Source organism: Notothenia coriiceps, unplaced genomic scaffold (genome assembly GCF_000735185.1).
Source record: "Notothenia coriiceps isolate Sejong01 unplaced genomic scaffold, NC01 NC01_scaffold00011215, whole genome shotgun sequence".
In the NCBI taxonomy this organism is placed as follows: Eukaryota; Metazoa; Chordata; class Actinopteri; order Perciformes; family Nototheniidae; genus Notothenia; species Notothenia coriiceps.
In genome coordinates, this window is record NW_011343916.1 from 1 (window position 1) to 11,467 (window position 11,467).

General features: G+C 39.6%; 1 protein-coding gene and 1 long non-coding RNA gene across 2 annotated transcripts in view; one reads left to right on the plus strand and one right to left on the minus strand.

The window, feature by feature from the left end:
• Positions 1 to 3,245: 3,245 nt before the first annotated feature.
• On the minus strand, positions 3,246 to 5,929 carry nrg4 (neuregulin 4). The gene is made up of 5 exons (XM_010772462.1): positions 4,801 to 5,929; positions 4,589 to 4,623; positions 4,380 to 4,476; positions 4,090 to 4,242; positions 3,246 to 3,925 (listed from the first exon to the last, which is right to left on the minus strand). The coding sequence occupies exons 2-5, from the start codon at positions 4,596 to 4,598 to the stop codon at positions 3,850 to 3,852; spliced, it is 336 nt and encodes a 111-aa protein (XP_010770764.1). The 5' UTR covers positions 4,599 to 4,623; positions 4,801 to 5,929; the 3' UTR covers positions 3,246 to 3,849.
• A 1,174-nt stretch (positions 5,930 to 7,103) lies between these two features.
• Positions 7,104 to 11,467, plus strand: part of LOC104946594 (uncharacterized) — a 29,291-nt gene continuing 24,927 nt past the window's right edge. Inside the window, exons 1-2 of the long non-coding RNA XR_798469.1 lie at positions 7,104 to 7,521; positions 8,870 to 8,971. This is a non-coding gene — a long non-coding RNA (uncharacterized lncRNA). The remainder of the gene's footprint in view (positions 7,522 to 8,869; positions 8,972 to 11,467) is intronic.

Here is an 11,467-nt window from a genome sequence, read left to right on the forward strand (position 1 = left end):
AAGTTTTGACTAGGGCAGAGGGCATGGGGTCGAAGGAGCAGGTTGTAGCCTTAGCTTTTGAGACAAGTTTGGTAACCTGTTTGGCATCCACTGGTGCAAAGTAGTGTTAATTTCGTTGACTAAAACTATGACGAAACATGTTCGTCAACGACCTTTTTTTCCATGACGGAAACGAGACGATGACGAGATAGTAAATAGTAAACAATAACTGTAACGAAATCATCATGCAATATCGTTGACGAAAAGTGACGAGACGAAAATGTAGTTTACTAAATAAAAACTATGCCAAAATCTCTCTTTACTTTCGTTGACGAAATATGAGGAGACGAAATATTATCAAAGATAACGTTACATTTCTGATAGTCAGTTTTTCTCCCAGCAGTTCCATTTGCGGTGCTGCGGCTGGGCAGCAGCTATGTGTCTGTGCTGCGCGCGGCGGTACATTTGAATTACACCGGGCAGCGGCACAATATGAACTGTCTGGAAGACTCGGGTCTAACTCATGGTCTAACTAACCTTATTTAACATAAAATAAAATGGCAACAACAGGGCTTGGGAGCAGTGGTCGCACTCGCGTTAACCGAATACCCACCCGTCAGCGCGAGTGACTGATAAATTGTGCACTCGACGGGTAATAATGGATTATGACAGAAATGTTACGATCCTGTCCATCAAAATGACTGACAACGAAAAAGTCTAAAGCCACCACTGCTTGGGAGAAAGAAACAGTGTGATATTTGGGCCCATTTTCACTACAATGAGGCGGAGAAAAAAAGCGAATACATTGTTTTAAGGGAAGCAATGTGGCCATAACACAGCTGGTAAAAACACCACAAACCTGACCAGATACTCTCTGCAAAGCTGCTTTCTTAATCATTCATCCTGTGTTTTTCATCAAATAAGGACAAGATATAATCTTATTTATTTATATACTAAAATGACAAACTATTGGTTTTGGCTAGACTAGTTTGACTGAAATGTTCTATATAATCTGATGACTAAAAAAGACTCAACAGTTTTCATTGACAAAAAGTAGACTAAAATAATTAGTTTTCTTTGACTAAAATAAGACTAAAATGCTCAGACTTTTAGTCGAATAAAACTTGACTAAAATAGTTACTGTTTTAGTTGACTAAAATAAGACTAAAATGCTCAGACTTTTAGTCGACTAAAACTTGACTAAATAAAAACAGGATGAAGGTGACTAAATATGACTAAAACGAAAAAGGAAATTTAACACAGGACTAAGACTAAAACTAAATAAAAAAATAGCTGACGAAATTAACACTAGTTTAGGGGTGATGTATCAGAGTACCACTTTGTAGAGATTTTTATTATTGAAGGTTGTACAACATGATAAAAATGGAACACTAAGTCCATGTAAATCTTTGATGCTGCTCCACAGATATTATCATCTCAACAAGAGAGGACGTGTTGTGAACTGCCCGTACGTAGACAACTCCTACAAGTGGGCAGGGGGTGGTTTCCTGTCCACCGTGGGGGACCTGCTGCTGTTCGGTAACGCTCTGCTTTTCAGCTACCAGACGGCCCACCTGAAAGACACTGAGGGCTTGCTCCCTGGCTTCCTCAAACCTAATACTGCTATAGATCTGTGGGCACCAGCTGACAGGACAGAGGCCAGCTGGGACAAAGATGGATTGTATGCTCAAGGCTGGCTGGTAGTGGAGAAACTACAGAAGTACGGCCAGTGCAGGAAGCGCAGACACTACGTTTCACACACAGGAGGCGCTGTGGGGGCTAGCAGTGTCCTCCTGGTGCTACCCAGTGAGGAGAAAGATGAGCACCAAGGACAGACCACTCCTCTCCCAAAGGGGGTGGTGGTCACCATCATCGCTAACATGCAGTCTGTGGGACTCAACGGCACAGCACTGAAAATTGCGCATGAGTTTGACAAAGCCAAAAGAGAGTAAGTTGTTTACAGACATGCAGGAGTTTATATTTCACCGAAAAGTATTCAAAACCATACATGACATTTTAATAACTCTATAAAAAACAGTTCACAGGATGTTATAGAAATTAAATAAATATTAAGCTTGTATTTTCTATACCTTTTTACTTTCCATTGCATCACTTACAAATATGTCAAGTTGCCACTAGGTGGAAGCAGTTTCCTATGTGCCATAGCAATAGACCTCACTGGCTCGTGGTTTAAGTTTGTTGGCCTAATACAAGGGTTTATGTATATCTATCTTTTAAAAACTAACACAAAGATATGTAAATATATATTTTTCTGCATTTGAAGCGAAAATAACAACCTTTCACAATGGAAAGAGACCGTTGGCCATTTAAAGTACCATGGTCCGCCGCAAAAATCTCCATGTTACACGTAGTGATTTTTTGGGTCCATCCTGAACAGATATTTCCCCATAACAACTTCAAATGCTTTAGGAAAAACCCTGTTGTGTGTTGACCTAAAACTCTTATCAAAAGGGATTTTACTCACTGCGAAGTGTTAAAATTGACTTCAATCACAAGTACAATCCCGACCGTGTCTTTGAAGAAAATGGACAGTTCCCGGTTTCAATGCCTGTATAAGTGTGCTGCAAAACTAGTTTATAAATGATGTTGAGAATTTTACCAAAACATACATTTAGTTTTTTTCTTTCACATTTTGTTGTTAGCAGCTGTAGATAAAACTGGAGGTCCATCAATATTGAAAGACTAACAAACTATTGGCAAAGCAGTCCAACAAGTTTTATTTATCTCCTAACCTCACTGAATTAAGGCAGGTTTGATGCATCAATTATCATTTGGCTTGGGATGCACTACTTACACAGACATCCAAATAATGTGTCACTAAGTTTGGTGTGTGTGTGTGTGTGTGTGTGTGTGTGTGTGTGTGTGTGTGTGTGTGTGTGTGTGTGTGTGTGTGTGTGTGTGTGTGTGTGTGTGTGTGTGTGTGTGTGTGTGTGTGTGTGTGTGTGTGTGTGTGTGTGTGTGTGTTTCCTGCACAAACACACACAAAGAAATGTGGGATTTAAAACTGCAGAGTAAACCCTTTTTTAAAGTGAGGTCATCCTGACCAGTACTGGCTGTTTCAGGGGTAATTATGGTTTAGGGTTAAGATCACATTTAGGATTAGGTTAAGAATAGCCTTAAGGTTGAGGTTAGGAATGAAGTACTGATGATTCGGGTCATCGTATGGAGAATGACTAGGTGTGTGTGTGTGTGTGTGTGTGTGTGTGTGTGTGTGTGTGTGTGTGTGTGTGTGTGTGTGTGTGTGTGTGTGTGTGTGTGTGTGTGTGTGTGTGTGTGTGTGTGTGTGAAAACAGAAATCACAAATCACACAGTCAATTCAATAGGGGTCATTGCATATATTTACACAATTGCAATATATTTACTAACTGCATACTGAGCGTATTCATTACTTGATACAAGGGGTCATTTCATAAATCCATATTTCAAGCTCATATTTTACATAGTCCAACTATGCTTTGTAAATACATTTCAGGCTAAGTACATAGATTGAAATGTGATTCAACACGAGTAACACCAGTGGCAACTTTCATAGCGGTGCTGAAAAAATCTACTGTGCAAGATGTGATTCAATTCCCACCTTCTCACACTTGTTTCACACCCTGTTTGTGTATGTGTGTGTCTGTGTGTTGAAGAATTCCACCTCTCTGTAGCAAACAGCATGGACTCCAGATATCTCAGGTGACCATTGATCCGCTCTTCACCTTGACTTTAGTTAAGGTCAGAGAAGCAGTTTTTCCTTTGTTCTTTTGGTCTTATAGTGGCACCCAAAACAGTATCATCTCTGAGAAGTCCTTCATTATCCCACCCGACACACAGCCCAAAGACAAACAAATTTGCTCCAGAAGAAAGTCAAACTCTGGGCTTTACTTTCCAATATTCTGTCTTGGGCTTGTTCTGTTGGCTCTGTTGCTTGGCTTTCAACATCCTATGTGAGGACATAATGGATGGTTATAATCTTTAAAAGAAAACATTCTGGCTTAAATACAATCATAGCAAATACTGTATAACAAAAAAAACTATTCCACGTCTCAGTGATATTTTTAGATGCCGTGAGAACGTTTTGCAATCATACATCCATACTGTACTTACTTGCGGGTGTAGTAGATCACAACAGCTATCACCACTAAGAGGAAGAGGACAACGATGACCACGGCTGCGATTAACCCCGCTTCCCCTGCTTTGCCGGAACTGCTGAAGAGCTGGAACTGCTCACATCGGCTGCCTTTATAATTTTCATTGCAACTGATTTAGGAAAAAAACATAGGGAGACTGTCAGCACTTAGGAAAAGTATCGACAATAATACCATTTTCTAACAACAGATTTTCCAACATGAAATAGAAGTCATTCTTACATCCAAGATAAGATTCATTCAACTTACACACAGGAGAGAGTATTCATGGCATCACGTATTTTATAGCACGTCCCTCTATTCATGCAATAGGTGGCTTCCTGCCCATCACAAGGTGTTCCATGATCTACACAGACATAATTACATCATTTCAGGTAAAATAGCTTTAATAGATCTCAATAGTCACTCTTTTAGAAGATGTGTTGTTTGTTCTGATCAGTTTTTTGTTATTTTATTACCTGCCATCATTTGGAATGCTTTTTATCACTGTTTCCTGAGAACACAAGAAACATATGTCTCAGAAAATAAAGTAACCACTTAGAAAAGCATGAAATGCATATATAAATATACTAGCAGTTTCTTGAAGCTAAATTACATCATTATCTTATTGCGTTATGAGTGGAATATATCATCACCCTGACTGAAAATGAATCAAGAAATATGTTCTTACCAGCTCCTTAAAGTCTTGTTAGTCAGTGCAGGTTCCTGAGGTGATTCATAGTGACGCTTCACAATAGCTCCTAACTGCTTTTTGTTGGACTTCTGAAGACGATGTTATGTGGGTGTGATCCTCCCTTGGCTTAAAAATGTTGTGATAGCAGTTTGTCCACATTGTAAATGGCAAGCCAAATGTCAGTGAGTGTCATAAGTGATGTCATTTAATGGCATGTGAGCAATACATACAGACTCACCAGAGGCCTAAAGAAGCCTCACAGGAGTCGGTTTGACATCTTTGTTTCAGGTTAAAACTGAGTACATTACATTTCATTTTTGTTCTCTGAGGTTTAGTTGCATCAGATCAGGCAGAGGATCGCTGATTAAATCATTTGTTGTGAATATGAGCTCAGCGTGTTTGGGTTTAAGAAACAGCTGAATGACTGGTATGTAAAGAAGGCATGAATGGAATCGTGGGAACTTTTTTAAAACAACCTTCAGACAGACAATTACAGTTGGGCGCTCAGAACCGTTAGTTGATTCATCAGCTAATCATTTTGAATTGTTCACTAATACTATACATTCCAGTGACCAGAAGTAAAAATAGCAACACCAAGGTATTAAGTTAAACTATTATAAGTAAAAGTCCTGCATTAGTAATAAGTAAATGTATTGTGACAACAAGGTATTGGAAACAATATATACTTCAACTAAAAAAACTAAACGTTTCATGATGCAACGCATGCTTATCTCATTGTTATATTATTGGATCATTATTGTTGATGTATTTATATGCGAGAAGTAAACAGATGTTTTTGTTTGTCAATATGCAGCCTATTTTAGTTATATAGTTAAATCTCTTTAACAATGGATACTATTGAATGAACTGTTCCATCTAAAATCTTGATTAAAAACTAACAAATAACCACAGCCTTTAAATAAATGTAGTGTTTTATTATTACAGATTACCATATAATGCAAATACTTATATAAAGTTTCAGTATTTCAAAAACGTAGTTAAGTACATTTCTTGAGTAAATGGCCATTGCTGTTTTCTTGGTAACACATAGTGTTGTTTTGAGATATTGTGCAATCAGGGCTACACTCAAAATAATTATTTGTTAAACCAACATGATTTAATTACGTGACAAAATTCCACGCAATTACATTATGTCACTCTAATTTAAATGAAATACATAATACATGATTCACTGTTGTTAACCCAACACATGTTTATCTCATTCATCTAATGTAAAATAAATACTTCAGGTTGACATATTTGACTTTAGTGAGGCTTTTTTTTTTTGTGTGTTATTCAAACTAATGACTACATTAAAGTAAAAAAAAAAAATCAATAACTACGCTTTAGTTATAAGAAACTAAATAACAATAACTTATGGGTTGGTAGGTTGGTAAATAGGATGTTGTCCGGTGTTTGTCACAAGCATCCATCTTAACTCCAAAGTCCAACACAAAGATACCTTGATGGACCACTTACCCTCCTGAAAACATCTGTGGGAAATCTGGACCAAAATTCATGTCTTTAGTTATTAACATTGCCAACTGTAGACTACACTATTGTACACATTCTTTACCACACATGAATAAACAAAAGTAATAAGTGTGTATAACTGCAGACATGATGTTTATTTGATAGTGAGAATCTCATCTAGCATACAGTAAATGGATGAATTATTTACCTCACTGCATTGTAACCAAACAGAGAAGTTTTTTTTTAACATCCTGGCAGCCCAAAATATTCTGCATTTTAATACAACGGATTTCTGAATCATCTGTAAATGAATGCCAATATGCAACGTATTAACCATCTATAAAGAGTATCTATGCATTGCTAGCATATTTTAATATCACTGACAACACAGTTGCCAACTTGCCATCGTTTCTCCTCTTCCCCTTTCTCGGTGTTTCCGGGCCCTATGCCTGCGCTACATTTTTAGGATGCAATGATATAATGTCAGCAGGGCTACGTGGTAATATCGGTGACATTGCATCCTGATAAATAGCATTAAATATATCAGTTAACACATCACAGAAACACTTGAGGTCACTGTCAGAGTAGTGGTGGGGTTTTGTTTTCGTGCGGGTGGGTTGTTATCGCGAGGAACTCTGAAAGCTCAAGAGGTGAAGTGAAGCGAGAGTGTTTTTCTACTTCGACGGTGGCATAGAAAGAGGGATGTCTGCAGGCTCCCATGGTTTGATAGGAATATATAGGCTACTACATAATATGTGATATTATTGTGTGTGTACATCTCGCCCTGTTTCCTCTGCGGTCACGGCGTTGTTTGACACATCTGTAGCCGCTGGAATCCCGTGTTCAGCCCCTGGACAGTTCCTGATCGAGAACCTCTTCTTATTATTATCGGGCACATGGAGTCCTTGGTGTGAGTGTGGGGGGAAGCCCTGCCAGAACATCATGCCTCCCTCCCGAGAAGGGGTTATCTTGCTGATCCAGTGACAGCCTCGTCGTCTCCGCTGAAGGATGCAGCTTTCAGTCCGGAGGAGGTGTTTTCGTGCTGCGCTGTCTTCTGAGAGGCGATACGGGTGCTGCTCGGCCAACGCAGATTTGAGGGGAATCGCAGCCTACACACAGCAAGATCCGAGCATCCTTCACACTGATCATCATCATAACCATCATCGGCGAGAAGGGAGATATTACCATCATCACCGCGAGGGCAAAGGAGTCACGACCACTTACACAATGTAGAAAACATAAGAGGTTAGTGCGTCTTGTGTTTTCGAGTCAGTGTGGATTTAAAGCACGCTGTTGATGCATTTTGTGTTGGTTTGAACAAAAAGAAGACTGTGTGGCCTCCGTGGGAAAATGTTAACATCTCTATAACTGTTTATGTAGCTACGACGTGGTGTGGGAATTATTGCAAGTGCTTCTTGATTAGGTGAATTGCAGAAAGCATGGACACAGATGGTCCACAGTGCGTGTGTTATTATATGAAATAGTAAAATAGCTGCCTTGTGGACAGCCACCTCTACTGATGGAGCACTTGACTGTAGCCTGTACTTATATTAATAAGAGGCAGCTCAAGATGTTGATTGTTATTCAATCTCCCTGATTTATGTTCAGGTCCAGAAATACTTTGCATTAAATCACAGACAGAAACAAATGCTCGATCCTTCATCCACAGTGATTCCTTGCAGAAAGTGAAGCATCTTGTGTTCTGGCTGTGTGACTTTCTGATAGCCAAATCAATATCGTTTTTGTTTTATTATAAATACCACATGTTCACTTGTGCTGCAGTGAAACAGTATCACTCTCAGTCAGTGGATGACCTGGGTTAATTTATCCTGAGTAGCATTTAATCTGCTGTGCTTCAGTACATTACTCTTCTGTGGTCTGCTGCAGCTGCTGACTCCGTCCACTGCTGGAGATGTTTGCTCTGTTGCTATCCCAATTCCATGAAATATTGTGAAAATTGAAACAACAATGCAAAAATATAATCATTGCAGTTATTTACATCTCCTGGGAGGATCATGTAAGTGTTACTTTAACTTTGCAATACTCGGAACTCTTTTTTTATAGTGGACGTTTCCTGTTAAAGCAGTGCTATGATTGTGTCCTCCCTGTGTGCTCATTCCATGTCTGTCCCTGCAAAGCAGCTGGAGAGAGTTTTCAGTGAGCGGACCTGGACATCAATGGCTCTCTATCCGGTGGCACAAAGAGCATAGCATCCTGCTTTACTTGCTATGCAAGAGGTGTGAGGTTCTCAGCTCCTGATCCACAGAGCGGAGCGTATATTGAAGGAAATTTAAAATCTATTACAGTTTGGTGCTGCCCAGGAAAATAGTTGAACAGAGCATATCTAAAGCTGAAGTCAGGACGTGGCGCCTTCAGGAAAGGCACAAGCACTAATACTTCATTGATCATTTTAAACTGCACTTGTGTTATTATATTAAACTCTAGATTATTTTATTATCTTGGAAACAGCAGTTGGCAAAAGGTGTTCCCATTATATATTTTGCTCTCCCTCAGCAGATGGACGTTGCCCATTATTTGCTTCATGATTTAATTTTTCTGCAGTAATTAAACTGTTCTTTCATATTTGCTATAGGTTTGGAAGGAGCCAAGGAGTGGTGAAATCACATTTCACACTTTGGGTCATTTAGTGTGGACGTCTATCTTCAACATAGGACCTCAACATGAGCAACCCCCAGTAAGTATAACACCAGCCAGAACCTTGTTTGTTACATATCTGATAGAGTGTACATTCTGAAATATCTGTTAAAGAACAGGCAGTCTCAGCGTAGTAAGGTATGCTTATCAGAATGGGACCTCCTGTGAATGACTTTGAACAGGGATCAGCTGGAAAGCGGAGCCTGGCCTCGTCCTGCTCCTCAGATTGAGCGAGAGAGCGGCCTTCCATCTCCTGTCTCCGCTGGCATCTCTTAGCATTCAGCAGGGATATTCACTTGTCATCTTCTCTTATTAATAATTACTCTGTGTGTGGTCCTCCAGACAGCCCCCTACATTCTGATGACAGCCAGGGTTGGGGCTAAGAGAATGGGGAAGAAGGAGCAGGGGGAATGGAGTGTAGTGGGAGGAGGTGGAGTGGAGTGGAGTGGAAGGTAAAAGCAAAATGGGTTCAGTCAGCTGCATCTTCTGGTTAAAGGCACAGGATGCTGCTTCAAACTAGCACATCTCTGTCCCGGCCTCAGACCAGAACATTAGTGCAGATGTTGTGTTTTGTTGGTGTAAAACATCTGTAACCAGAAATAGAGCGGTTAGTACAAAGGCATGATCCAATGATGCTAGTGACTCTCTATGAAGTGACAGATGGGAAACTCTCGTGCAAAGAGAGATTTTTTAGGACTTATTTTCACGCCTGCTCTCTTGACTTGATGCTGCTGTAAATCCGCCTTCTTTCTCTCCTGCACACTCTCTCTCTCTCCCTTTCTCTCTCTCTCTCTTTCCTTAGCCATGTAGCATCTTTGCTGTGGAAACAGTGGGAGGTAGGATAGGGAAAATATTAGATGATCAAATACAACAAATTCAAAAGGATTAATTTAGCAAATTTCACGTAACAATTTAGGGGAAAAACACTGTTACATCTTCTGAACCGTCATCATTTACATTAAAAACAGATTGGTAAATGCACGTCTCTGAAGAAATGATTCAGAAACACTGATGAGGCAGTGCTCTTACTGTTTGGCCTGAGAGCTGTTCTTTATTTCTCGTTCAGCGCACAAAGCCAACATCACACACCCAGTGGCTTTGAAACGGGTCAGCTAACATTTACTGCAACTAACCTCCGAGTCCTGATCCAATGCCCCGCTGCTCTCTAATTTCTCTATAATGAGTCCTCTCTGCAATCACTAGAATAAAGACTGCTGATTAGCTCGTCACTGCTGAGCAGCTATTTCTATTTCTAATTGTGTCATTCAGATGTTTTTATCTTCTGTGTTAACATTAGGGATTGCAGTTATGACACATTTACTGAAGAAATATATGAATCATCCATTTTTATGATAAAATCTGTGTTAATGTTGCTTGGTTTCTAGTATAATAAGAAGCATTGGATGCTATACACTACATTTCCAGTATGCTGTAAATAGGTTAATGTGTAGTGTGTCATAGTGTAGAGTTTTAGAATTATTCAGCGGGAGTTTCTAAAATCATTAAATCGTTAAGTATTATTTAGTGATTTCCTTTTCTAGAATAAAAAAAAAAGTGATTAGGCACTACCTATACTTTTTGTCTGTGTAGCCAAAACCTGATACTGTATATTGTACTAGTCTTATTCCTCTGTGCAGTGGACTTCCTTTGTTGTCCAAAGGCTATTAAAAACACATCAATGAGCCACACTGTTGCTCAGGATGACTTGTTCCTTGCTGCCTGTTAATAGAGGTGATATGGACATAAAAGACTCCAAAGAACAATAAAAGACCATTCACTCTGTTGATGCAGTTGAATTGTGAACTGCTGTAATTTCCCCTTAGGCCCTCCAAAGCCTCCGAAAGATGCTGCTTGGAAATCTGGAAGAGGTCCACATAAGTGATTTGGCACTTTGGCCCGCTTCCTTGATAATACCAGGGCAGTGACTGCTGTGCAGCGAAGAGTAGCCAAGTGTCCGTATACAAACGTATTGGGTAAGACAGAGCGGATGGGTTGTAGACAGTTGGCCAGAAATACTTGTGGCAGTGAGCACTCAGAATGACAATGATACCAATGCCCTCTGCAAACCACAAGTTCATGCTGAGGCAGCACTTTAACATCCACTGATGTGACAAGAGGAGAAAATATATCCTCAGAATAGGTGATTTCAGATATAATGTGACAGGCATCAGTTTTACCCCTTATCACCTTGATCAAATATATATTTGTTATGCTCTGCTTGGTTGTTGTCATGTTTTGAATGCAGTGAATAATAATGACCATAACCTGTCAATGTGTAATTTCACCTTTTTAAATGTTTTGTATCTATGGAGAGTTGTAAAGCTGCTGTCTAGGAACCAAGGCCGGATTAACCATATGGGCAACATGGGCAAGTGCCCAGGGGCCCTTGAGCAAAGAAGGCCCTCAGTGACAAGATAAAAAAAAAAAAAATCTTTTTTTTTTTTCTTTTTCCGGGCACAACCTCTCTCATCATACATTGTTTTAAATGACACTCACTCTTCGCCATAAATAACACAGCTTTTCCATAGGGTCAAAT

Bases quoted from the DNA above. Each gene is read 5' to 3' on its own strand.
- nrg4 (XM_010772462.1), bottom strand. The intron at 4,243-4,379 runs GTAAGTTGAATG...TTCCTAAATCAG, and splicing joins ATGAATACTCTCTCCTGTGT to TTGCAATGAAAATTATAAAG. The intron at 3,926-4,089 runs GTAAGTACAGTA...GTCCTCACATAG, and splicing joins GTGATCTACTACACCCGCAA to GATGTTGAAAGCCAAGCAAC.